Below are 25,991 nucleotides of genomic sequence, written 5' to 3'. Positions count from 1 at the left end.
CCCTGCACTACAGCACAGCTGGGGGGACCAGGAAGGTGGGAAAAGGTTTAAAATGCTCAGACATTCATTGCTCCTTCACACCGCATGGATGCCACCCACAGGGGAAATTCAGATTTGAAATCTCACCGTTTTAAGTGCAGTTTACCCTCTTCCTTGCTGGAAATGGCAAGGAATTAGGAAAAGTGGGCAAGCTGGGGGCAAAACAATGCTTTGGATCTCGTGCATTAGGGGAAGAGAGACAAAGGTTTGGTTGGGCATTTCAAACTCTTCAGAACTCCTTACATAAATCAACAGAAAGGAGTGAAATTTTAACGCACAGTGACTGAGGATACAGATGAAAACAGGAGACCAGTTTCATTTTGAGCACCTTTAACTTTTGGAATTTCATCCTTTGTCTGGAAAAAACACAATCACTGCACCGTATAGAAGTGGGACAGAAAACCAGGCTCAGCACAGACCTGAACTCCAGCCCCAGCTGCCTGCACAGGCACCTTTCAGAACTTCACACTCAGGCAGTAAAATTGCAGCTCTTCAGAAGGCACTGAAACAGCTTCATGTTGAAACAGAACTCGAGGCAGCACGGCGATGATGTGCACAGGTTCAAGGGGAGGAAAAAGAAATCAGCTCTACAATTTGAATTAGAGTAAGGAACATTTGGATGTGACCAAACATAGCTCCAAAGGGCAGGCAGGAGAATTCTCCATGCACAGTCCGGAGCTCATCAGCCATCCTTTGCATGGGAAACTCAACTGAGAAGAAGCCCAGCAGACAACTGTAGAACGTGTCTTTGCCACAGAGAATCATTTAACTACTAATGTAATAAGCACTAAAAATAGTAATTCAAAAGAGTTAAACTCTGCTTTCATTCTGGTTCATTCCCAGATTTCAATTAATAAGATATCAGCATGTGTATTTACCATATGAGGAAATCCCATCTGAAGATCTCGTGGTTCAAATATTCTCAAGCCAAAGATTTAACATCACTGCAATCACAGCATTCCCTCTCCCAACGACACCCCCCAACTTGATTTACTTTGAGAATTTGCCTTTTAAGACAGCATTTATCTAAGCTCAGATACTTGGCTTACAAAATACAGACTCTACAAAATAACTCAAACCAGGATTTCTCAGGAAGCACAAGGTGCAAAGGACATGCTATGAGCACTGATAACCTTCCTTAAGCTGATGCGATGGGTTTCAAGAGTGACACAATCAGAAACAGACTCAGAGTTCAAGAAGATGAAAAAGTGTCCTCCTCAGTTGATTGATTTCACACATTTTACATTGTTTTGGTAGCACCTGTATAAAACAGCAGCTGTGCCAGCGCCATTTTAGCTCCTTCATGCTCCATCTGAGTATTGTCTATTAAAGCAAAAGATCCTGGGGGTGCTCTAGAAGAGAACTAAAGCTGAAACTGGAAATTGCACTGTCTGCATAATGCTGATTATAAGAGCAAGGTTTTATTAACACATCACCACAGCTCATTTACCTCTTGTAACCAAGCCCTTTCTTGCAGTAGGCCTGGATAAACCACACTCCAGTTGCCCCACTCAGTGAGCAAGCCTTCAGGTGTGTACAACAGCCACCACAACACACAAATAACGGGGCAGCTGCCACAGGTTCCTACCTGAAGTCCACCCAACTGCTGAGTCTAGCACAGTACTGGAGATCCTGGTCAGGTTTCTCCCGTGCCCACTGCTCTCCGTGACTAAACATGAGAAATCAGAAGACAGCAAAAGCTTATAGCACTCACAGGACTTCTAAAGAGCTTGTGCTTTATCTCCCCTGAAGAGTGATAAAATCACACACCTCAACTGAATTATTCTTACAGTATATTTCTGCATTCCCTTAAAAGCAGCAAGTATCACCACTGTTGTTTTACATGAAGCCTGCTTGTTTTCCTTCAGTTCTTTCTGTGTGAGGATTTCTGCTAATGCAGAAGTCAGGACAGTTGGTTGAACTCCTGACTAATAAATCCTGCAGCAGGTCTCGTGCACAAAGACTTCAGCCAGGCCTCCTGGTCTAACATTCACAGGTGAAATCAGATGCTCCATCATACCAATCCCACGCACAGGTGCCAAGCACAGCTTTGCTCCAACAGGCATAGAATCTTGATCATAGGCATTCTTCACTTTCCACTAGAAACCAAAGATCTTCATCCTGTGCCATATAAGTGGTGGGATCACCAGGACCTTCAGCCTCCAGAGGAAAGGATAAGATACTGCCTCTGAAATTCTTACAGTTGAAGCAAAGGATTGATTACTCAACCAGTCTTCATGTACAGCCAGACACATTCTTAACCTAACTATATTTGAACGGTCTTAAAAAATGTCAAACCACAAATTCCTGAGCAGTACCAACACCAAAGCAATTACAGCCCTAGAGGCACGCCGTGTTACAGGGGTTCGGCAGGCACCTCGCCAGGTGGGCCGGGCACAGCAGGACGGCTCCGCCCTTACTGCTGGGTGCGCCCAGAGGAGATGAGACCTCCAAGGCTGCACCCCCTCCACGTACAGCACCAAAGGGAAAACGAAGGCTTTGTCCCTTGGGCGAGTTCATCCCGCCAACACGGCGCAGCCGGACTGCGCGGCTGCAGAAGGCAAAGACTCCAACCCGAACCCTGGGAACACCGCACAGGGCAGCGGTGTCGTTCCGGCCGGGCTCGGCCGCCCCGCACGCCGTCGGTTCCCGGTTCCGCACAGCTGCGGAGGGACGCGGAGCTCGAGGCGGCGCTCCGCCCGCCCGTTCCGGCTCCGTTAGACGGCGGCACCGCGAGGCGCCAGATCCTGCGGAACCCCCGGCCCTACCCCACCGCCCCCCGTGGGCCCTGCCCCTACCGCCTTCCCCCGGTGCAGGCCGCAGCCGGGGCCTCCCTCACCGCCACCCCGCGGGAGGGAAAAGGAAGCGGCGGGGCGCGGCCGCGGGGCTGGAAGCGGCGGATCCCGGCGCTGCCCGCGCGGCGCTCACCATGGCGGCTCGGCGGGGCTGCGCTGGGCGGTGGCAACGGCGGCGCCTCCCGGTCCGCTCCGCTCCGCTCTCCCTCCTTCCGAGGCAGGCCGCGGCCCTTCCACTTCCGCCGTTGCCTAGGAGTGAACATCCGGGTCAGCGCCGCGCCGCCCCGCCCCCCCGCCGCAGTCCAACCAATCAGAGCACGGCTCGCCGGCCATCGCCAAGTATGGAGCGCTGCGCGCGTACGGGGCGGGAGAGAAGGGCGGGAGGAACCATTCCGCGCCGCAGCGCGGGGGGAGCAGCGCCAGGCGCTACCAACGTCAGCTCGGGGGTGGGGAAAGCTGAGACCGGAAGAAGCGCGGCCAATCAGGTGCAGGGGGCGGGGCCTGCGGGAGCGCGCCCGCGCGCCGCTATCGCGGTTCTGCCCGAACGCCTGAAGCCGCCCTAAGGTGGGCGGGAGCGCAGTGCTTAGTGCTGCAAAGTGCTGCTTGCAGGGCTAGGCGTGCTGCGGTTATTCCTCTATTCCTTCAGTCCCAACGGACAGGTGATGAGGAATAGTCAGCTTCTGGCTAATTAAGGATAAGGGTAATTTGAACAGCAAGTGTCCAGCTTGCCTGGGAGCGTAGCTTTGATTCTGTAAAGTGTGCGTGTGCCTGCTGGAAGGTGAGCAGGTGCTCGCACGTTTTGGTGACTTTGGAGCTCAAGAAGCTGATACACATCTGTGAAATAAAATCAGTGTGTCCGGGCGTACGGGTAAATAAAACACTCCTGCTTTCCTCTGACTGTCCTTGGAAGAAATCTCTTCCTAAAATACTAAATTGCCTTTCAGTGATCTCAGGTAAAACCAATCCCCGTTTCTGACTGTCGTTCCAGTGCAGAGCACGTCTGAGTCAGTAGTGGCACAGCTCTCCGCTGCAGCTTTTTGGGAGCAATCTTTGGGGCTGTGCTTCATGAGAGCTTTGTGCCAGGATCCCGAGAACCCTCTGCTGGTGCTCCCTGGCTCCTGCATTGCAGGCTTGGCCGTGGTGAGCCAAAAGCCCAGCTCCTGCTCTGTTTGCTTTCCTTCTTTGCTGTAGAAACTGGAAATGCTGTCAAGGGGAGTCATGCATTGCTTCCTGCTCTGATGCAATGGTGTGAAACCACAGCCTGTGTGCAATTGTAATAGGACTTATGTATTCTTAAGTGAACTGCTTCATTTTCTCCTGGGAGGTGACATTTTGTGGTACATCCACCCGCCAGGAGATAGCCAAGGCCAAGCTCTGACTTTCCACTAAAACATTATCACAGATGTTTTTGGTTTGGCTGTCAATTTTAGTAGCTCTCAGATACCAAGCAGAACCTTCCAAGAGATGGCAGCTGGGGCTGTGCTCACTGCACTTAACAACACAGGGCAGAACAGCTGCAACTTTCAGCTTCAAGGCAAGAAGCTGATTTCCAGGGATGGCACATGTTAGCACGAGGTGGAACTGCTGGAGGTCATGAATTATAAAACCCAAACTGTCCTATCTGTTGATGACTGTTACTGTTACCCATTTTTCCAAGTTAACCTTGGCCTATATTTGGTTGATTTGTTTGTTTTTTTGTTCTTTTTGGTGAAGAAATAAAATGATTCTGGGAGGCAAAGAGTGGAAAGCAGAAGAATGATAACCTCAGGAAAAAAAGGAGCTATGCTGCTTAACAAACAAAAGCACATGAAAAAACACTACCAAACAAACCCTAGGATGGGAAATAATGCCTAGTAGAAAGGCCACATGACCTCAAAAGGCATTTCCTGCTCTAGAGTCTCCAAATTCAATTCTTTGCCAGTACTATTCAGCCTAACCTCCCTGAAGCCAGTTTGTAACTTGCAGCAATCCAAGCTCCTTCTATTTCCCAGTCCCCACATCCTTCAGTCCTTACATTCCTTCAGAGGTTCCTACCAGCACTAATTAAGAAAAGGCCGCCTTCATTACTCAATAGATTATTCCTTCCTTTTACAGGGTTCCACACGTCTAATGTGCACGTTTTCCTTGCAGCAGGGTCTGGGACAAACACATGCTCTAAACTTCACAGCTTTTGTCACAAAACTCATGCAAACTCCTCAATGACTGTTTTGCTTTTAGGTCTTACAGTTAATGAACAGAAAAGGTTTCTAGCTGCTTGCTGAAGACAGAGCAAAAGCAGATTTATGTAGCCTGCTATATTTTAATTAATTTGAGATCTGAATGAACGTTGATGCCAAGAAGATGTTTTTCTTACTTGAAGAAATACAAGCATTCTGGAGTTTGTTTTCCTGCTAATAGGTATAAAGCAGCATAAGCAGCTGCTTTTTGTTTTCCCAAAAATATTTGCATTAAGAAGATCTGCAGATTCCTTTTGAAACTGATGTAACGTCTTTTCAAATGAGGACCAGCTGCTTGCTTTGCTTGTTTATAGCAGGACATGCTTAAGGGAATGTTTTTGTTTGTTTATTAAGATGTAGGAGCAAGCTCTTCCTTGCAATCTGCAGTGTGGAGATCTCAGCTGGCAGAAAACTCAGTGTATGCAACTACAGTTGTGGCCATCCTACCTTCTGTTGCAGTTCTTGGAGAGGCTGACACAAAACAAAGCTTATTCAGTCTGTGGCTGGGGGACATTCAGTAGGTCTGAGTGCTGTGAGGCGGCGTTAGCTGCACTCCAGGCACGTCCCACACCTCCCAGCATGGAATCATCCACCTACAGCCAGGAGTGTGCTCAAAAGGCTCAGCAGCAGGCATTATGCATCTTAGAATGAGGGCCTATAAACAAAGGAAGCAAACAATTACGTTAGTTGGTGGCTTACCAGCCCTACAACATCGGATTCATGTGCAACTAATAAGAAGGCTTTTCATCTTTTAATCAGCAACTATAAAATACATATGCTCTCCCTGTACTTTTGATTATATTCAAGGAAGCAAAAGGATAAATACTTCTTTTTTAGCATTGTCACGTTTAGCCAGAGCTCCTTCAAACACGATATGCTTTTTATTTTATCCTCCTTGCATGTGTTGCATGCATGGTGAAACCCTGTTTATTTTGTTTATTCCAGCATTTAGCCAGGACCAAAATGAGAACATGCTTAGAAAGCAGGTCCTAAAGAAAGCTTTAACGCTTCACCAAACACTCATTTTTCCACCAAAGAAAAAGACATCTTAGGCTTCTTTTTCTTTTCTTTCTTTCTTTTTTTTTTTTTCAGTCAGATTGCCCATTTTCTTTCATGTCCAGCTTGAGGCACTTGAAAGATATGTAAACTTTTTATTAGGGGTTCTCATAAATTGAGTTTACTGCTGCAAGAGTCTCCACTTCCAGCAGTGGTAGAGTTTAGCTTGCTGGTTTGTATTAGTCAGTCTGTAAACCAGCAGCTTCACTTGATTTGAGACTGAAAACTGAGCATTTCTTGGAAACTAATATAGAAAAAAGGTACCTGCAGTGCTACCCAATGGTTTGGGATTTCGTATTCAAGCCATAGATAGTTCTCACTATGGAGATCTTTGCACACATTGTCAAAATAGCTGCACAAACAATAAAAACCGCCTCCTTCCCAGTCCAATTCCAAGGCAGCTTTGCTGAGGGTACTCTTGCAATACAGTACAAGAGCTGATGAGAAAATCAAAATACGGTGTTTGGTAAAAAGCAACATGCTGTCCATCTGGAGAGGTCTGAGGCACTCCTCCTCCCATGCCAAGAGCACTAAAACAAGGCTCCAAAACGAGACTCTTCATCAGCATCCAGGCAGATAGACTGCCTGCCTTAGAGGTTCGTTTGGATTACATAAAAGGCAATAAATTTAGTGGCCTGAAAGGTCCATGTAGTTGCTTATTTCAGTCCAGGAGTACCTGCCCACCCTCATGAGTGCCTTCACAAACACCTTGCAGTTGTTTGCAGCCACACTCTTTCTGTGTCCCACAGATTTCCACCCAGTTGTGTTTCACAGAGTGCGTGATGCCAATGGGCAAATGTCAGTGATACATCTGAAACCTCACCACACAAAACCCAGCAGGGCCTGCTCACAAAAGGACCACGAGGCTTTCTTTAAATATCAATCCCAAAAAGCAGCCTGCAGAATTACCGAGATTGTTTTTCAGCACATGCCTCTTCATTGTGTATTCAGGGATGCTGTTTACTTCTGTGCTTGTGATTGCAACTTTACCTTCATATTTTAAGCATAGAAAGTGCAATAGGAAAGACCTCTCAGAACTGTCTTTAGCCTGAGCAAAGAATATAGAGAACATTCTTGTCAAGCTTGGTCATTAACTGCACTAATAATGCCTCCAGCCTGTCATTAAAAGAGAAACAAGGAGAAGCTGATTAAATGCACCAGAAAGAAACAAAACTTTCCATTGCTTTCTTTCTTCCTTGACACGTTGCACTTCACTGGAAGCGTGCTAACATACCAGCCAAAAGAGTTGTAAGGGCTTGGATTCCTTCTTAATACAATAGTCACGGTTCACTAGTTAGAATCTGCATGGAAAAAAAGTGCTTAAAGAGCTGAGGAGGAGTGCTCTCTGCAGGGTTATTCGTTAGGCAGTCTATCAGCACAGAGCAATAGCACTTTTTCAACAATCAAACTAAAAAACGGATCACAAAGTAGCAGGCATCCAATGGAGGCGTGTTGTAGCGGTGCTGATTCCCGCAAGGGAAAAAGCCAAAACACAGGAGTTAGCAAAAGCTCAGATCAATCTTTCCATGCAAAGTGCTTTCCTTCAGGTTCCTGAACCAAACTTCGTATTCATGGCAAAAGCAGCTTAAAGCAGAATTAACACAACGAGCTGTGACACGTCTTGTTCCGTTTTTAAAGTTCCACTTCTATCAGCTGTGGCTGACAACTGTAACCAGCACTGCTGGATGGAACTGAATGTAACATTACGTCAGCTCTGCAAAACTGGCATGAAAATACATTAGCACAGACACAGGATGGACTTATTAATGTGAATGTGATCACTGTAAAGGGCTGAATGATCACTCTGCATCACAAGCTGTGTTTCCTAATGCAGTACCTCAGCCCTTAGCCTGTTGTTCACCCCCACGGATCTGAGTGCCTTCCACATAAAATCAATAAGAATACAAAGTAGACTTAATGGAGCCTCTGGCACTTTTCCCACTTGAAGGCAATGTCCTGCTGAAGAGGGGTTTCTTTCTCCTTGGAATTTGGATTTAGTCTTCTTTTTGTTGTGGCTCGAGCAGCAAGGAGGCTTTCCGAGAGGAAAATAAGCATCAGTATCTGCTGGCAAACACTGATGTGTGTTCCTCACTAAGTGTGAAGAAAAAATAACCAAAGTGGTAACCAAGAGAAGCGTCCAGCCTGGGTTTCATTCTCTCTGTAACATGAAAGAAGCAGTCTGAGAGCAAGTGGGGACCCACTATGGCTGTGTCAACCAATTCAAGCAGATAACTCCTACGCTGCTGCGTTCCCATGCAGATTACTGCTGCTCTTGGCAAAAAAAAAAGTGTGTGGGAAGGGATTCATGTTATTTAATAAATATGCGAGAACTTACATGTGTATTCCTTGGAAAAGAGGAGTTTGGGAACACATTTATGCCCAACAAGGAACTGACAAGAGAGATGCTATAAGATTGTTTGAAAACACGCCTTGCACCAGAAGAGGCGATATACTCAGCCCAGGCAAAAGTCAGGATTTAAAAGAAAGTCAGTTGTAGTTTTGTAACAAAAACGATTGAGGGGAAGGTGAATTTGTCCCATGTTGCATTATGCACAAGCCAGGGCAAAGGGTGAAAAGACAAGTAACAGCCTCAAGGGCTTGAGCTGTGGTTGGTGTAGCAGCAGGGAAGCTCTCCACCTCTGGGTACAAGCAGGGACTGTGCCTTCTGCAGGCTTCTGTGCAGCTTCTTCCCTAGGGAAACACAGTGCTTCCCAGCTCTGTCTCCTGATTGTTTGATGGCCATCTGTTGAACAACAACCCAGTGTATTTATGTCAATCCCTAATGTTTAACTGTGGACAATCCTATTATTTTAATACTTTAAGTGAGGTATACAATTAAGTCAATTGGTGATAGAAGATCTGAACCCATTACAGTTTGATTTCCATCAGAGAAAGGTAGGGATTTTTGAAGCTTCTTTCAGTGCTCATCCTCCTCTATTTTTGCATTTTTATTTTCTATGCTGACAAAAAGACTGGAAAGGAAGGAGAAGAGAGTGCAAGGGAAGAAGGGAGGGAAGGTAGCTCACACCAGACTGTGAAATGTAAAACAGGTTTTTCAAAACTACGTGTTCTGAACATCACCTTGGAGTCATACAATAATAAATACTCCGTATTAAACTCAGAGGGTCTAATTGCCAAGTTACTATAGCAATGGGGAGAAAAGGCTGTCTTTGGACACATTCTCTCCTGCCTTAGTTTTCCCTTGGGTAAGCAGGGGAGAAAGGGTGCAGAGAATGTGTTCTAGATTGTTAATGGATAATATTTTCCAGAGACCTCTCTCATCAGTCAGTGACTCCAGGATTTAAAAGAAGCAGACATTTCTCAGAAGAAATCTGGACATCCAAAACAATTACACTGAACTATTCCATCTCCTTAGAAGGGATTTAAAGCATCAGGTTCCTGACACCAGGCTGTCAAAATACTTCAAGACGCATTACAGAGCAACATGACCCTTTATAAACCGTCTTACAGCCCAACAGCTCACCACCACTTCCTTCATCCGTGAAGAAACAGCGCATTCCAGCAACTCGAAAAGCCTGAAAACGAGTAAGTGTGAAGTGAAACTACACATTGGCAATAACAAATACCAGCACAGGCCAAAGAGAAGACGGTATTTCTGGGTTGTTTTTAAAAATGTTGATTGCTAGAATTTAAATTGGGGGGGAAAAAAAGAAAAGAATTATCTGGATGCTTCAAATATCTTTTCTCTCCTAATATTTTTCAGAGCTGAGTGTGCCTGGAAATAGAAGGGTGGAGCTGGCACACTGGGATGTACCACAGGATCAGCAGTTTCAAAAACACTCCTTCATCCGCTCAGGGAAAAAATTGCTTGATGCTGCTGGTATTTTTATAAGCAATTTGATGCATGGCTCTATTTTTGATACTGACCCCAATGTGAAGTGATGCGAGTACAGTGGATGGGAAAGAGGAGAAAATGAGACTCCCTTTACAGGGAAACAAGATTTGCCTTCTCCAGTGAAAGCTTTTAAAGCTGCAAGGGTTTGGTTTAACCGTGTGCTTTCTAAATAAATAAATTAATTGTTAACTAAGTATAACTTCTGTTTGTAAGAGCCAGTTATGAACATTCCATGCTTTAGTGAAGGAGTGAAATCAATGCCTCCCACCATTGCTTTAGATCAAGAACAGTTACACCTTGAAGATAGACCAAAGTACACAAACGATAACAATAAATAACTTCAGAAAATGTTCACCCACTTTGGAAAGTTCTGACATTTATTTATCAGCTTGGTCTTTCTCTTTTTGCCAGTTTTCTAAAACAAAACCTTCTCCTCCCTAAGTTGAACTTCATCAAAACAAGTAAACACTGTTAAAAATTCATACTAACTTATGATAAACACCCTTTTTTTAATTTTTTTTTTAAATGAAGCTTCTAGATTAAGACTTATAGAAAAAAAAAGTGCTACACAGCACACATTACAGTAAGCTTGAAACTATTTACACACACATCCCCAGTTCCACAGCACTGCAGCCCACTTCAGGCTATACCCTGGTGATTCACTTAAGCTCATAATTCACTTAATAACTCTCCTACAAATCCTCACCCTAATGCTGCTGTAATCACGTCCTGAAGAGCACTCTTTTCTTTCTGATAATGCTCAGACGTTTTTCTCACATAAGGAAGCAGGCTGTAGGGCTGAGGCTGGCCTTAAGTAAAGGGGGCAATGCCTAGGGTAACACTGGGCTGGTAACTGCTGTTTGTTCACACCTGTGCCTCATTTCAGGCCCTCAGGAGATGCTGAAGACAGGAGCTGTGCAAGATGAAGGTCCTCTGTGACCTTTCTACTGTGGAAATGGCTGTCTATGGGATGAAACGAACTCTGACAGGGCCCTACAACAAAAAGGGCTCTTACCGAACTAGAGGTGGGAGCCCTGAGGGGAGCAGCTCTATGTGGTGTGCCCTGCCTGTGGGGGGATCAGGATGCTGCCTGACGGATCTGTGTCCTTGCAAGGGCACGGCAAGAGCCCTGGATGAAGAGATAGGGCCCAGGAGGGGCCGGAGCTTCGGAGCCGGGCACTGCGGGGAAGAACAGCCCTTTTGAGGCTGGAGACTGTGGGGAGGAACGGCCTCGAGGCAAGGAGCCGCCATCGCGCCTTCCCGCCAGTAACCTTGACAACGGGTCGACTGAAGTCTCGCGACATATCCCTTGCCGCCTCCAACCCGCGGCGGAGAGTCTCGCGAGAATTGCTGTGAGGAGGAGGAGGCGGTAGAGGCGCGGCCTGACGTGGGAGGGGTCTGTCAAGATGGCGTCGGAGGGCGAGCTGGGCAGGAAGTGGGATCGTTGTCTGGCGGACTCCGCCGTCAAGCTGGGTAAGGGTGGGGAGGGCCCGGCACAGGAGGAGGGCCTGGGGAGGAGCGGCGGCGGCTCGGTGTGTATCTGGGGCTGTGCGTGCCGCCGCTCGGCAGGCTTTGCGCTGCGGCCATGCCCGGCGGGAAGGGCCCCGTGTGGCCTTGTGCCACCTGAGGGCCAGGGCCTGGCCGCCGAGCGGCGGGCGGAACGGCGAGGGGTTCCGGAGCTCCGCCCCCACCGGGAGGGCCGAGGAGCGGAGCGGCTGGAGAGAACCCCGCAAGGTGACCTTGGCGGCGGGCTCGGACCCCCGCTGCTGTGACCCGGCCCGGCTGATGGCGGAGGGTCGGGTTTGACCTCTGCTTTGACGCTCCTTGTGATAAAGGTGAGCGGTGTCTGTGAGAAATGCTGTCAATACTGAGCCCAGATGGGCTGCGTTGCCGCATCCGTCCCTGCCACCACCTCGGTTTTGCCGTGATGGAAATTTGGGTTTAGAATTATTTGTGTGCGAGGTGGGCTGCGTTTATTAAAAGCAGTAAGCAGCATGGCACACTGATAGCTTTGGGTTGTTCCGTAGTGCAGTGTGCATGCTTTGACATTGAGCTTTGCATCTGGCGTTCCGGCTCTGCACACAGCTGTGTCTCTTCTTAAAGCGTTAGAATGTCTCTCCTTGTTTTCTTCTCTGCTAGGGGGAATGGTTTTAAACTGAGATGGGGGAGGTTTAGGATAGAGATAGGAGGAAATTTTTCCCCCGGAGGGTGGTGAGGCACTGGAACAGGTTGCCCAAGGAGGCTGTGGATGCCCCATCCCTGCAGGCATTCAAGGCCAGACTGAATGTGGCTCTGGGCAGCCTGGTCTGCTGGTTGGCAACCTGTACAGAGCAGGGGGTTGGAACTGGATGAGCACTGTGGTCCTTTGCAACCCAGCCCATTCTGTGCTTCTATGACTGTATGTGTGTTTGAAGAGATTCACGTGCAGGAAACCACTGATAAGTTTTCACATTTATCTGGGAATTCTGTGAGTGAGCAAAGCTCATTTGTGTGGTTTGGTGATGTCCACATTGCTGTCTGAATGAGAGAGTGGTTGTGGCTTTGTGGAGGAGAAACATGGTGATGTAGCACTTAAGGACGGGGTTTAGTGGGCAGTGTTGATGGTAGGCAGACAGTTGGACTGGGTGATCGTGGAGGTCTTTTCCAACCTGAATCTGCAGAAAGAGTGCATCAAAGCAAGTCTTTAAATGCTCTGTACAGAGTGACTTGTGTCTGATATGGGAGGAGTGGGTGCCCTGTTGGTGCAAAAGTCTTTTTTTAGGGACATAAATAATATCTGAGAAATGTGAGTGTTTATCTCTTGTTGCTCTAGTGGCCTTAAGCTTGAAAGCTGATGAGGAACTCGGGGCTTTAGTTACCTAATACTTTTCCATTAGAAAAGATGTTTAATAATTTTGAGTAAACTGAAACTTCCATTGTTTATAACAGGCCTTTGAAAAGTGTCAAGTACTGTGGAGCAATGTTTTGTCTTCTGAAATTCTATTCAGGTTTGCCTGACAAACATATCCAGATATGTTTATGTTTCCATACCATTGGTTGCTTTATCATAAAATATTAAGTATGCCAAATTATAAACAAGAGCTTGTTCCATGCTGCAGCTGTACATGCAGGGGTCCTTTATGTGCAAAGCCTCCTTGGGAGGCTGAAAGAAGCAGATTCAGCTTTGGTTATGATGCAGCATGCCTCTTTATCAGGCCTTTTGTTTTCAGTTGGTGTTTTCTTCTATCCAAAAGTGGTGTTGGGGGAAATAAGATGTACTTAGAATTTCTGCATTAGAGCTCAAGAGTTCCTGCTTGTTATCTTCACAGTGGCGTTGAGGAGAGGTTTAAGTAAAATTCAGGTTTGTCAGTGGGGTGTGTCAATGCGTTGCCTTGGGATGGTAGATAAGCTGCACTCTTTGATTTTGTCCTCGGCTCTCCTTCTCCTCGTGTGCAATAGATTTTGTTGTTGTAGATACTGGATTAAAAGAATAGCAACCTCTTCTATGGCAGTAACAGCAGACTGATTCACTGTGAGCTTTGAAAACTGTAACACCCCAGAAAGTGCTTCCTATTGCAGTTGTTAGTGACAGAAGATGATGCTGGCCTTGGAAATGGACGTGGCTTGGGCAAACTGTTACGTGAGTACTGGCAGCACCAACCCAGACTATCTCAGTGGGAGTGATTACTTTCTGTGCAGGAGTTCAAAACTTGCATGGTTGTGAGGACTTTTTGTAGCGTTACTTTTGGGTTGAACTCTCCAATAAACTCTCAAGGGTGGTTGTTATAATGCAAAGAAAATAGACGAGCTTTTTCACTTGAGAAGAGCTTTTTCACTTGAGAATTTTGTCAGTTATGTGAGATGTAGGAAGGGATCAAATCCTCACTTCTTTGTGAGTGCTGGCTTCTGTCCTGTGTGTTCCATCACATCCCAAGCACTAGAGCAGGAAGTACCTCTGAGCCAGTGGCTGGGAAGAAAGTGAACCTCATGGTTAGCTCTCCATTTTCCCCTTTTAGGTACTGTAACTAAAGATGGACATTCAGTTTCTGAAGCTTTGCAAGCCTGACAGCATCTTTTCCAGCATCTGTGAGAACTGTAGCGACCAATTTCACTCTGTTTTAACGTGAGAGATGAAGGTACAGAGGTAGCAGAGGAGAGTACCTTTATGAGCACAAGTATTTTGTTAAATGATAGCTGAGGGCCATGTGCAGCCTGTCCTGTATTATTAGTCTGTTAGACTTCCCACTAGTTTCTTAAAACTGTGTTTGGCTGTGCTGTTTGTAGTTATGCTGTGCTGTTTTAGTTGGAGATGTCCTGCTGCTAAAACGTCCAAAATACATATTTATCTTAAGTTGTATCTTTTTTTTAAATCCAATATTATATTTTTGACCTCCTGCTCACTACTTGCATACATCTTGTAATTCAGTACTAAAAATCTTTCTTTTTTTCCTGTACGAAACAGACCTGTTGTCAGGTCTAGTGAAGACAGTATTTCATTTCAAAGAGCTGGCTGCTTTAAACCACTGTGTAAAATGTCCAAGCGTGGTTAGTGGGGCTTGTGTGCTGTCCTCCTTTTTAAGGAGACTGATGTTTATTTTGCTAATGATGAGGATGAGTGTAAATCTGGCTGCAAGCACAGTGTTCTGTGCACAGCGGGCTGGTTTGCGTGTCCTCTGCTAACGATGCAGATCACACCGACTTGGGTTTTGCAGAGACCTCAGCTGAATTGCTTCCAACCCCGCTGTTTAAAGGGTTTTGGTGGTGGTTTTACTTTCTCTTTGCTTTGTTTTTTTTAACTGATAGTTTTTGCCTCTTTATTTAGAAAGGCCGCTATCTGTAAAAGACTGGCAGAGTTGTTTTTCTCTGTTAGGCTGTAATTTTGGGCAGTGGACAGAATGTGCTGCTTTCAGAGCAAAGAGTGTGTATGTAAGTGGAGGTGGAGTTTGTATGCATGCGTGTTGTTTTGTTTTGGAACTGTTGTAGTTTTACAGGATTCAGTGCTGTAATTTACCTGTAACCAAAAGGTAATCTAGGAAACCTATTTACTTTTTGGCTTGTGTGTTAAGTTGCTGTGCTGACATCAGTTTATTTTTTGCAGAAGATGAATGTTTTGAAGTCTGTCTGTGCTTGACCAAGATTCAGCCTGGAAGCTTGTGAAGAACTCAGCATCATAATGTCCATTTTCCTCTAATCCTCTGTTTTGACATCTGAAAATAAAATGCTTCTAATTCCCATTTAATGGGGATTTTTGAAGGGAAGAAGGCGCTTTCAATTGTCCTGCAACTGTTACAGGATTTCTTCTGGCTTGCATCATCTTGCCTGCTTGAATAGCTGTCTCTGTTAATGGCAAGGGTAAAATGGTATTGTTTGTGTCATTCCCCAGATTGAATTTGTCAGAGAGAGTCGTTGTGTGGATTGTGGTGTCAGTATTTTTAAATAATCCTTCACATGGTTATGAACAGGACAGAGTCAGTCTATATAATGATAAAACTTGATTACACTTTCTGAAAACTGGATTAAACTTTGTCTAAATATACAAAAATCCTGAAATTCCTATTTTGAAGTTTTTGTCAGGTTTTTTTTTTTTTTTTTTTGCTTGGCCATTGCAACGTGCCATTTAGTCTTAGCTACCAGGACAGAAGACTTGTTTTTCAACTGGGAATTTGGTTTTAATGCTGGAGGACACAAACATTATGCGTGCACTGCATTACGATGGGCACTGTGATTTGTTTGTAACCCCAGCTGCTTTTCCTTTGTCTGTAAGGTGGCAGCTGGTGCTGTTTGGCTCGTGCCACCGTGGCAGGGAGCTGCAAGCTGTGCTATGGGGAGCCCTGCTGGTGCCTTCCTCCAGCAGCTCCTGGCCATGCTTCTGGTGTGCCAGGAAGCCCTCAGGAAGAGCTGCGATGCCCACGTGATACTGCAGCCATTTGAAACCCCCTGACTTCATAAGATCTCCTCTGCTGGAAGTGAATTCAAAGCACACCGACTTCCTCATCCTCTGCGTCAGTGCATTGTTCAGGTGCCAGCTGTGCCTTTTTGGGAGTTGGCACAGGGGGACGCTGCCCAGCAGAAGGGGCTTCCTGCCAAGCGGTGTCCTAAATCACTTGTTAGGTCCATGGGATGTGACAGCATTTTGTGGGAACAGCTCCTTTGAGCTCTTTGAGACTCATATTTAATTCTGTCTAAATCAGGGCTGCTTGTACACATTTGATAAGAATAAACTGTTAGCAAGAGATTTGAGAAGAATTCAGGCTGCTTTTTGGAGCCTTTCTAGTACATGTTGCCATCTCTGCTTCTTGCTACATTGCCACTGTCCCTTAGACATCAGTAATGGTGGATGTGAAGGAGTATGGCTGTCAGAGAGTGCAACTCTGATCTGTGTCTAAAGGCTGCATGCAGTATTAAGAAGATCCTTTCTGCTGGCTGAATTATTCACAGAGCTGCTTTTCTCTTCTCTCTTTTGTCCTCTGTAAGAGGGAAGGAGGAAACGTAGTATATGCTCGTTGTCTCATTTGCCAGTGTGGGGATGAAGAGTTTCTTCTTAGGCTCTGAGATTGAGCAGCTGTGACCGTGTAGGGGATCACAGACTAAACTTGATACTCCCTGCTGCACTCAGTCTGTGTGCAGAAGTGCTGATGTCTATCTAAGGTTTGCATCTGGGCAGCAGTTAAACTGCAGGAGTGCTTAAGGGTGAAAGCGGCCCCTGAAAGCATGTCAGCATTTTCCTATTATATGGCTGTTTGGGTATTTTTATTCTGTCTTCCCAAGTATTCTGTGTTACTACAGTCAAATGCTACAAGAAAACAAAACACTCTTTTTCCGGCTTCTTCCTCGAGCGCTCGGGGTCTGGTTTCACTGTGTTTTCTTCCAGTGTCCTTGCTCGTTTTTCTGTCTGCAGTGTAAACAGCCCACGCAACAGGGGAGATGAGAATGAAAGCTTGAAGGTTGGTGTTTGAAGAAAATCTGACTCCTGCCATGAAAGACCTAGCAAGGAGTCTGCTTGGAATTAATTTTCTCTTGGTGGCTGCGTGCTCTCAGCCTTCAGCTGGTGCTCAGCCCTGCCCTGCAATGCTCCAGCGTGCAAAGAAGGCTCACTTCTGCACAACAGTTACCTGTGTACATTGTCCAGACCTTTTTTTAGGAGCAAGAAGGGGGGAGGTTAGGATGGGACACCCTACAACAGGAAGGATACTTGGCGAGCAGCCTCTTTTGAATACTTTAATTTTTCTTAAGTGTTTAAAGCAAATTCTGTTGCTGCTGAGCTGCTGCTTGCTTGATTCTCGGGCCTGTGGATGAGATGTGCCACGAAGCCTCAAAGCTGTTGCTGTCACAGAAACCAACTGAGCTCCATAGATTTTCTTGATCGAAATGGGAAGGTTTTAGTTGGGAAGAAATCTCTGGTAGAAAAGTCCTTCACTGCTTCTGTTGAGTCTGGTCTGCGTGGAGGTGCTGCTTTGTTACAACAAGAAGCCAAATTCCAGCAGTTGCTTCCTCGTTTTACTGCAGTCACTTAGAAGAACTAAGTGTAAAACAACAGAATTGTAAAAAAAGCCTGAAGCTTTGTGCTTGGGAGAGGAAAATCATCTGATGACCAAAAAAAACCAACCCCAAACTATTAAGTAATTGAAAACCTTCCAGCTGCTATAGTAACGACGACACATTGCCAGATGTCAGCAAGCATTTTAATCCATCTATCTTAAAGCTTCGAGCCATTGGAGGAAAGGCTGCCTAGGTGTGGCAGCCTTCAGAGCTGCTTCAGCCTGCAGCTACTTGGGTCGCTAGAAGGAACTGCGTGGTGTCACTGCTGGAGGCACTGCTGGTTAAACTTAGAGAGTCTCCTCTGGAGATGTTCAAGACCTGCCTGGATGCCGACCTGTGCGACCTGGTGTGGGGAACCTGCTTTGGCAGGGGGTTGGACTCGATGAGCTCTGGAGGTCCCTTCCATCCCCTACAATTCTGTGATTCTGTGAAAAAGCTTTTCCCAGATGTTCTGGGGGTAGAAACCTCCCCTGAAGATCTGTGTTTCTCTACGAGACGCTTGTATGATGTCCTGTTGGGTATGCAGCGCGTGCTGTCCTGCGTGTTACATTGATCTGAGATACCGTGACGGTTTTTTTGGAAGGTGTGTGAGCCAAAAAAGCAGAAATAAGAGTTTCCAAGAGCAGCTTCACCTCACACCAGTTCTGTGTGGCTGCGCCCGTCCGTGCAGCCGGGGAGCGCAGCGCGGTGTCGGCAGAACCACCCTGTCCTCTGCTGACACTGACTGTAAATGAGCTTAAGCTGAGATGATGGATGGAGGGTGGAAGAGGCTGCTTTCCTAGTTAAACATTTTAAACTGTCAGAGGAGGTGAAAAATGTGTTGTACCCTTTCCTGTGGCCTTTTCTTCCAAAGAGTCTGTCATGCAAGAGAGGGAGGCAAAATGCGCCCGAGTGTGGCTCAAGCCCTTGGCTTTTCTGTTTCGTTTGTTTTTATTGTAAGGTAAACCTTTCGTGTTTTATTGTCCTGAAGCTGGAGCCTGGCCTAGAGGTGCTGCTCTGTAGCAGGAACAGCTGCAGGCCCAGTGTCCCCTGCTCAGGTGGGAGGCTCCTTGAAGCGACGTGTTGCCTCTTTAAAAGGAAATCGAGCATGTGAGAACTTCAACCTGTAAAACTCATCAAGGGCTGTGCCATTGTTTATCTCTGGTGTAACTTTATATAGAATTAAAGCAAAATGCATTGCTTGGCTTCCAAGAAAAGATGGTTCAGCTCCCCCCTTGTCTTGGAGACGCAGGAAATGACCACATAACCACAAATACTTTCTAGTGGAACGAAGATGAGTGACAAACTGTCCACAGAAATAGATTCTTAACCAGATGGGCTAAGAAGTGAAATGTAGCTCAAGCTTCTGGTTTGAAGTTAAAACCAATGTTTAAACCAACCAAGAAAAGAGCAAATGTTATATAAGCAGTGGCTACATGAGAGGCAGATCTGAGCTCTTCTTATTGATAGGGGTGTTGGGGTCAGCCACAGCTTTCAGCACAGCTTGTTGCTTTTCCTAACCAAGAAATGGAATGAGCCTAGCTGCTTTTGGCAATGGCCATGGTAATGAACAACTTCTTGGGCTTTGTTTCTCAGGTTTCCTTCTTGTGCAGAAAACAGAAAACACCCTCAAAACGTTACCTGGCAGATGTGTATTTCTCTGAAGTGTTTTCATTACTTAAAGCGAGGCCCTGGCTAATTTACCATCATTTTTCTTAACCAGTCAGCCTCTGTACTTGCCTTCCTGCCCAATAGGATGGAGTGAGAGCATCTGAAACTCACGCTTTGCGTTTTAATTGCGAAGAAAAATGCCAGGAGGAAGCAGTGCTGATGGTGTCTGTGCAGAGCCCTCACGACTGGGGTGTGATTCTCACTTCTGAAGGAGGGAGGTGAAGAGAACTCCAGATAATGAACATTTCTGAATGTGGTTGGAAAGAAAATGTATTAACTGCAGCTGCTTCTGTATTGTAGCCTTTTTAAGACAAGAACCTAGCAGGTTTACCACCACACTGGTAGGAGGAAATGTGGGTTTGACTGGTAACAGTGTCTGGAAAATGTGGTGACGTTAGGAACTGCTTGGGCTGTGCGTTGAGATGATGCAGAGTTTGTCATCCTTTAAATCATTTCTCATTGATTAGCTAAACTGTTTGAATTGGCAGAGGGAATCTTCTCTTGGACTGGAAGCGTGGGACTGGTGTTGCTCACTGCAGGACAGGCTTCTGAGCGGGCAGTTCACACAATCAGTCCTGAACGGGCAGCCCTCCAAACTGAATGCGACTTCCTCAGAAAGTGGGACTGTGACCCGCAGCACAATAGCTGCAAACAAAAAGGCAGTGTGTTGGAGGAAAAGGCAGCCAGGAAGGCAGGCCGGGGGGCCGGCAGTTGTCCGCTGGATGAATTCTTGAAGATAGTAATTATCCCTAATAGCATAAACATTCTGCTAGAGCCAGCACCAGCTGTTTTATAGCAAAGGTGCAGGAGGAAGGCTCTGCTTGGGGAGGGGGAGCGGAGGGCTTAGCAGGGATGGACTGCTGCTCTTCCTAATGCCTGATGTCTCTTCCAGTCCGAGCAGAAATGCCAGTCGCATCCAGACACAGGATGAGTAGTTGGCTGTTTGTATGACGTTCCCCCGAGTACTGCATCTCCTGCTGTCTGAACTGCAGACCTGCGAGGAGCCGAGACTTTTTTCTTTTAGCTGTGCAAGTGATCAGAGTGAAAGCCGGACCTTCTGTGAAGGGCTGGAAAGCGGCTGGGGGCGTTGTGTCAGCACTGCTCGGCAGGTGGGCACAGTGCTTGTCTGCCTGGGGCTGTGATGAGCTGCTGAAGCAGTTAGCTGTGGTGCAACCAGAGCTCGTGAAAACGTGTAGGACAACGAAAGGAGTTTGCAAAAGCAGCTCTGACTGCCAGCCCTTGGTAAATATGGACAGAAGTGCTAGTGGGAGTCTTACTCTATGGTCATCTCTTCTAGTGCTTAAGGCTTGTTAATCAGTGAAAAGCATGGGGTGCTTAGTTAACATACTAGTTAGTGCAGTGAATGTGCTTCAGTAATCTGTGCCTGAGCCCCCGTTGGTGGATTTTCTGCAAGGAAAAAAGCTTTCGAGAGGAAAAGGAAGGTTAAGGAAAATATGTATTAAAAAAAAAAAAAAAACAAAACCCACTTAAAAAAGACCTTTACTCCTATATCAAGAGGGCATAGGATGCTTTGGCATTGCTCTGGGCACAGCCCGCTTAGTGATGCATTCAGCAGGAGCTGAAATGAGGGCCATGTGCTTTTAGGACTATTCAGTGGGAAAACAGAAGTATTCCTAAGATAGACTTCTTGTACTGAAAGAATTCAGACTCTTAGCAGGATGTGTTTGCTGCAAACCTGAAGCTGCTGGGTATTTTTTAGTGAGCTCATGCATGCGTGACTGATTTATTTTTTCTTAAAAACATTCTTTTCCTTCTGCACCTTATCTGAAATTCTTGTCTTGAGTGGATATAATTAAGGGTAGGATTTAGCTGCTGAACTCAGACTTTTCACCGTTATATTTATTTTTATATTGAGAGGAATTTTGCAGACTTGCCTGAATTCTTACAAAAAATCACACGTGCGCCTTCCAAAGAAAGCAAAATGATTTTTAAATACGCCAGCTGAGTTCCCTAATGGTGCCGGGTAAACGCTTTCAACTGCTGCAGTTATTTCTATATATAGGATAGGGATGTGAAAAGCCACTCACTCCTTCAAACGTGTTTAAATATGCTCCAGAGTGAGTGCTGTGGATGTGAAAGATGAGCAGCCCGGAGCTTGCTTTTGCAAGGTATGGAGTAACACAAAGCACCACGTTCTGCTGCCCTCAGGCCACTCGTTGAAGCAGTTAAGTAGCGAGATAAACGAAATACAATAAGATATTCATCTGAAGCTCCAGGACACAATAAGTTTGCGTTTAAGCCGTTCTCATTTACTGACAATGAGCCAAATAAATCATAATTCCACATTGCGAATTGGGCCACGAATTCAGAAAGTTTTCTCGGGGATGAGAAGTTGTTTCCCAACTCCTTTTGATTGTAAAGTTCTTACAGATGTTAGGATTCTAATTGGAATGAGCTGCATCTAATTACTGAAGAAAGTAAGAATTCTTGGTTTCAGAATTGCTTTTAAGATCACTTTTGTTTGGTGTGCTGAAACAACTGCACTCTGCTATTCCTGAGTCAGAACAAAGAATGACTGCAAAGAACTAAACAGTTTTCCATCTCTCTGTGTGACCTGAGGCCTTACTCACTGTATTTCTTCTTACAGGTGCTGGATTTGGGTTAGGAATTGTTTTCTCAGTCATCTTCTTCAAAAGTAAGTGCACTGCAGTAATCTTGATGGCTTGCTTCCCTAGCTTTTGTCTGCCGTAGCTGCAGTTTAAAACCGAGCAATTGTTGAGGCAGTAGAACTTAGTGAAGGTGTCAACGACTCGTTCATTATCAGGTTGAAGTGAAGTTACCAGAGCTTGTAGCTGTCGGGTCGCAGAGCCGTTGTATGCGGCATCTCTGAACTGCTGTGCTCAGCTCACGTCCTGCAATTGCAGGAAATGCTGTGCCAACTTCATCTTAGTGTTTATGTAACAAGGCTATCATTCTCATATGAAATCAATGGCTTTTCTTGTTGTTTTTACCTTCTTGCTTCTGTTCCCACAGGAAAGACGTGGCCGATTGCATTTGGGTCGGGGATGGGGTTAGGAATGGCTTATTCCAATTGTCAGCATGACTTCCAGTCTCCATATCTTCTCCATGGTAAATTTGTCAAAGTAAGTATCAGTACCAGTATCAGTAACTGCTGGTAGCTTTGTGTAAGTTAGCATTCAGTGCTGCATCTAGACAGTGTTTGTTTTGCTTGATAGTAGAAACCTGTTGTACTGTAGGGGTTGGGTTCCTTTGCTTGTTAGAAAGCCTTATAAATGCATTGCCAAGCAGTAACATTTAGACTGAACACATAACATTAGTGTAGAAGTTCCTGCAGGTGGGTTTTCCTACCATAAGAAAATCCAAGTAATAAAAATAGACAATAGGAGAGCTTAAAAAAAAAACAACACCCAACAAACCAACAAATTAATTCTGTCTTGAGCCTTTGAAATAGGCAGCGCTGGAAGAAAGTGAAAGTCATGTCAAGTAGATCTGCCTGTGGAAGCTGATCTGTCATCTTTTTGTAGCAGGAAAACATGAATCATTTCTAAGTTCTCATGACTTGTTTGGCTGGATAAAAACGTAGTAACAATAACAAGACATTGTGCAGTAGAATGTTTCTAAAGAGAATGGTTTAAATGACTTCAGTATTGTCACTGACCACACTGCAATAAAAATATTTTAAAATAAATCAATTAGTAGGAATTATCTTTACTCAGAAGCTGCCTACATTACACTCATGGTGTCCTGAACCCAAAGACCAACTCATTAATGTTCTTTTTACTTCTTCATGTATAGAAGTTGGGACTGTTTTTCTGGTAACTTCTTGTTGCCTCTTAAAACAAAACAGAAATGGGGGAAGGAGCAGCATTTTGGATCTGCAGAGCAAAGCAGTGTGAGAAGCACTGCAGAGATACCCATGGGCAGCCTCCCACTGGGTGCTGGTGGTTATTTGAGTACCACAGAAATACTGAGGTAAAATGTTCAGCCAGGGGCGTTTCGTGGGCTGTAAACAGGGTGCAGAAATTGACACTGATTCATTTTTTTCTTCTAATGAGGGAGACTTGATGGTATTGTTAGGCTTCATCTGAACGCATCTAATGCATCTGGAGGTGAGAGGTGAACGTTGAGTCCATCCTCTTTAGGTTTGCTTGGCAGGTGAGCTTATGCCAGCCTTCTGCAACCTTACCAGGCACAGCTATTTCTGGTTATCTCCAGCTGCCTGTTAAGAAAGGGAAACAGTCAGCTTCTTGAACTGCTACTTCAGAAAAACAGAATTTGGGTAACGAAGCAGAGCAACTGTGACTTAAATCCAGCTGATGCAGCACTGCCAGCTATGGCCCAGTGCTGCTCCGCCATCACAAGTCTGTGCATAACTCTTCTGGCCACATTTGTTGCTTATGCAGAATTGCATCAGCTTTGTGCACCATCCTGAGCGCGTTCCTCCAGTTTACATTCCTAAAAAGAAATTGGAACAAACTGTCTATAGCTGCATGAAGGATGAATGCCCTGCATGCGCATTCTGAGAAAGCATTGTTCATTCAGATGCTTGTTACTAAGGATGTTGAGCAACAGAAAGCTGACTTTCAGGTCAGCCTAGTAAGGGATTTTGTTTGGATTAAGGACTAATCTGGGCTTTGGAGCAAGGGTGGTCCTTTGGAGCATGAGGTAATTGAAAGGACACTTCACAGAAGAAGCGCAGCTGCCTGCATGGCACAAGGCTAGACGAGCAGTTTCCAGCACGCTGTCTCCACCGACTGTCTGGCACAAAGAGGCTGAACATGCTGAGAGGGAAGATGCAGATGAAGCCATCTAACAGTTAATGCCGTTAATTCTCTCCAGAATGTCGTGTCATGGATAATGGATCCAGGGTTATTACAACAAAATTATTTCATTTCACTTGGTTAGGAGCATGGAAAATATTGTTGCATTATCACTCATCTGTTTTCTTCCTAGAAAATACTGTTGTAACTGAAGTCTATAGGACTTCCTTTTCAAAACTTAGGCTTTTTTATTTTTCAAATGCTAACTTCTCAAAAGATTCTGCAAGAAAAATCAGCTTCATTCAGGGAGAAAAATGTAAGCGTGGATCAACTTGAGTGAAATGATTTCTAGTTTTGTGACCTGTCACGTTCATAAGGTCACAGGACAACTGAAGTTGAAAGGGCTCCAGGAGGTCTCCACCTCGGCTGCCCTCCAAGCAGGGCCAGCTGTGAGGTCAGAGCAGGTTGCTAGGGGCTTTATCCAGCCTGAATTCTTGATTCTTCAGGATCAAGTTCTTAATTCTGAATCCTATGTGAGAATGAGAGGATGGAGAACCTTTGTGATAGCAGATAATCAGGAGGTTCCAAAGTGACAGTGCACCCACCCTAAGTTGGGCCATCGTTCTGCCCATTGAGTTGGTAAACTCACCATGAAGCACTAACACCAATTCAGGAGCCATTCATCTACAGCAAGAGACACAGAATGCAGTAAGATTCTAATCTGTGATCATAAGATTCTGAGGGCTTTAAGTAATTTGATGAAATGGATTTTACTGTTACTTCAGCTGATTTAAAATCAACATCTAGCAATTATTCCAAAGCTTAAAACTGCATAGCTGAGAATGACTTAGGTGTCACTGCAAAATGAAAACACGTGCAGATCAGATACCTGAAAAATTATTTGGCATGCATAAAAAAAAGACAAAACAACTCCATTACTGTACTTTGATAACAACGTGGATTATATTGATGTCCTACAAGAAGTTCAGCCATTGGAATCTCTTCTCCTGCCTTTGTGGCTTTAATTTCTGTCTGATATCCAGTCCATAAGTAGTTAAGTTGCACTTTTTGTTTTTAATTACTCAGCTGACCAGGACAGAGTCTTGTTTGCACAAAAGCATGGCACGTTGCTGCTATGAAAATAGCTGTGTAACCTCTCCCTGTTCACTTCTCAGTCTAGCAAAAGATGAAAACATTAACCTACCTTCTGGAAACGTTACAAAGCTAAGAGGCTTGTTTTACATCGTGCAGCACCTTCCACACGAAGAACCCAAATGGCTTTTTAATAACATAAGCCTTCTTACTTTACAGGAACAGTGACTAATGACTAAGACTATCCCAGTGGGAAGGAAGGAGAAATCAATGATTATTCCTCAGGAATACTGAAGTGCGCCTGGAATAAGCCAACATTCTTCAGTAATGATCACCAGTAACTCTTTATACTCCAACAAACTGTTTCTGTACACGAAACCAAGTTCTGTTTCTTGTTTTGTATCTTGTGTCTGGAAAGTGCAAGGAAGAGCTCTTCTGGGAAATAAATAAAACGAAAATGGCCTTCTGTGGTGTGTTGACTTTGTGAGTGCAGGAGAGAGAGAGCATGGAAGGGGAGGACGTCATTTTGAGTACCTAGCAGCAGCTGTGACCACCTGGGTAAAGCCTCTCTGAGTGCTCTGCAGAAGAGACAGCCGTGGTGTGTTGCTCTCCACTCTTGAAAGGCAGCCCCATCTAACGTGCAGTTCAAAGAAGCATTCCCACCTCATAAATCATCCACTAGACCCCTGCTGCTTGTGCTGGTGTTTGGAGAGGAGTATAAATACTCCTGTGTCCTGTTTGCACAGTTGCCCTTCAGAACGGGAATTTCTGTCCTCTCCAAAGGGGCAGAATAGAAAAGAGCAAATCCCAGCTGTGGGGCTGGCTCAGCTGGCCACCGCTGTCCCTCTGTGGCTTTGAGTCGTGGTGAGCCAAGCTTGGAGCTTCCTTGGCATGGTGGTGGATGAAGCAGGCACGCATAGCGCCTGGCTCAGCGCTTACGTTTCAGGGTTGATTGTTTTTTCACCCCTCTTCTGGTGGGAGAACATTTCAGTGTCTGGGAGTGGGTCACAAATATTTAAATCTCTTT

At 45.5% G+C, this 25,991-nt stretch overlaps 2 protein-coding genes and 1 long non-coding RNA gene across 4 annotated transcripts in view; 2 read left to right on the top strand and 1 right to left on the bottom strand.

Annotated features, from left to right (window-relative positions):
* Nucleotides 1-3,071, bottom strand: part of CAPZB (capping actin protein of muscle Z-line subunit beta) — a 51,896-nt gene extending 48,825 nt beyond the window's left edge. For both annotated transcript variants that reach the window (XM_042831421.1, XM_042831420.1), the window contains exon 1: nucleotides 2,968-3,071. In XM_042831421.1, coding sequence (XP_042687355.1) covers nucleotides 2,968-2,970 — 3 coding nt within the window. In that variant the 5' untranslated portion in view covers nucleotides 2,971-3,071. The remainder of the gene's footprint in view (nucleotides 1-2,967) is intronic.
* An 8,259-nt stretch (nucleotides 3,072-11,330) lies between these two features.
* MICOS10 (mitochondrial contact site and cristae organizing system subunit 10) lies at nucleotides 11,331-25,430 on the top strand. The gene is made up of 4 exons (XM_042831644.1): nucleotides 11,331-11,435; nucleotides 21,739-21,786; nucleotides 22,125-22,234; nucleotides 25,184-25,430. The coding sequence occupies exons 1-4, from the start codon at nucleotides 11,369-11,371 to the stop codon at nucleotides 25,190-25,192; spliced, it is 234 nt and encodes a 77-aa protein (XP_042687578.1). The 5' UTR covers nucleotides 11,331-11,368; the 3' UTR covers nucleotides 25,193-25,430.
* On the top strand, nucleotides 12,289-16,176 carry LOC122167202. The gene is made up of 3 exons (XR_006170981.1): nucleotides 12,289-13,581; nucleotides 13,958-14,077; nucleotides 15,040-16,176. It is a non-coding gene; the product is annotated as an uncharacterized LOC122167202 (long non-coding RNA).
* Nucleotides 25,431-25,991: the final 561 nt, after the last annotated feature.

The sequence above is a fragment of the Centrocercus urophasianus genome, unplaced genomic scaffold (assembly GCF_019232065.1).
Source record: "Centrocercus urophasianus isolate 14NV4802_14NV808 unplaced genomic scaffold, USGS_Curo_1.0 seq_36, whole genome shotgun sequence".
NCBI classification, from domain to species: Eukaryota; Metazoa; Chordata; class Aves; order Galliformes; family Phasianidae; genus Centrocercus; species Centrocercus urophasianus.
The sequence above is the reverse complement of the archived record's forward strand: the minus strand, read 5'-3'. Positions and strand labels throughout refer to the sequence as shown.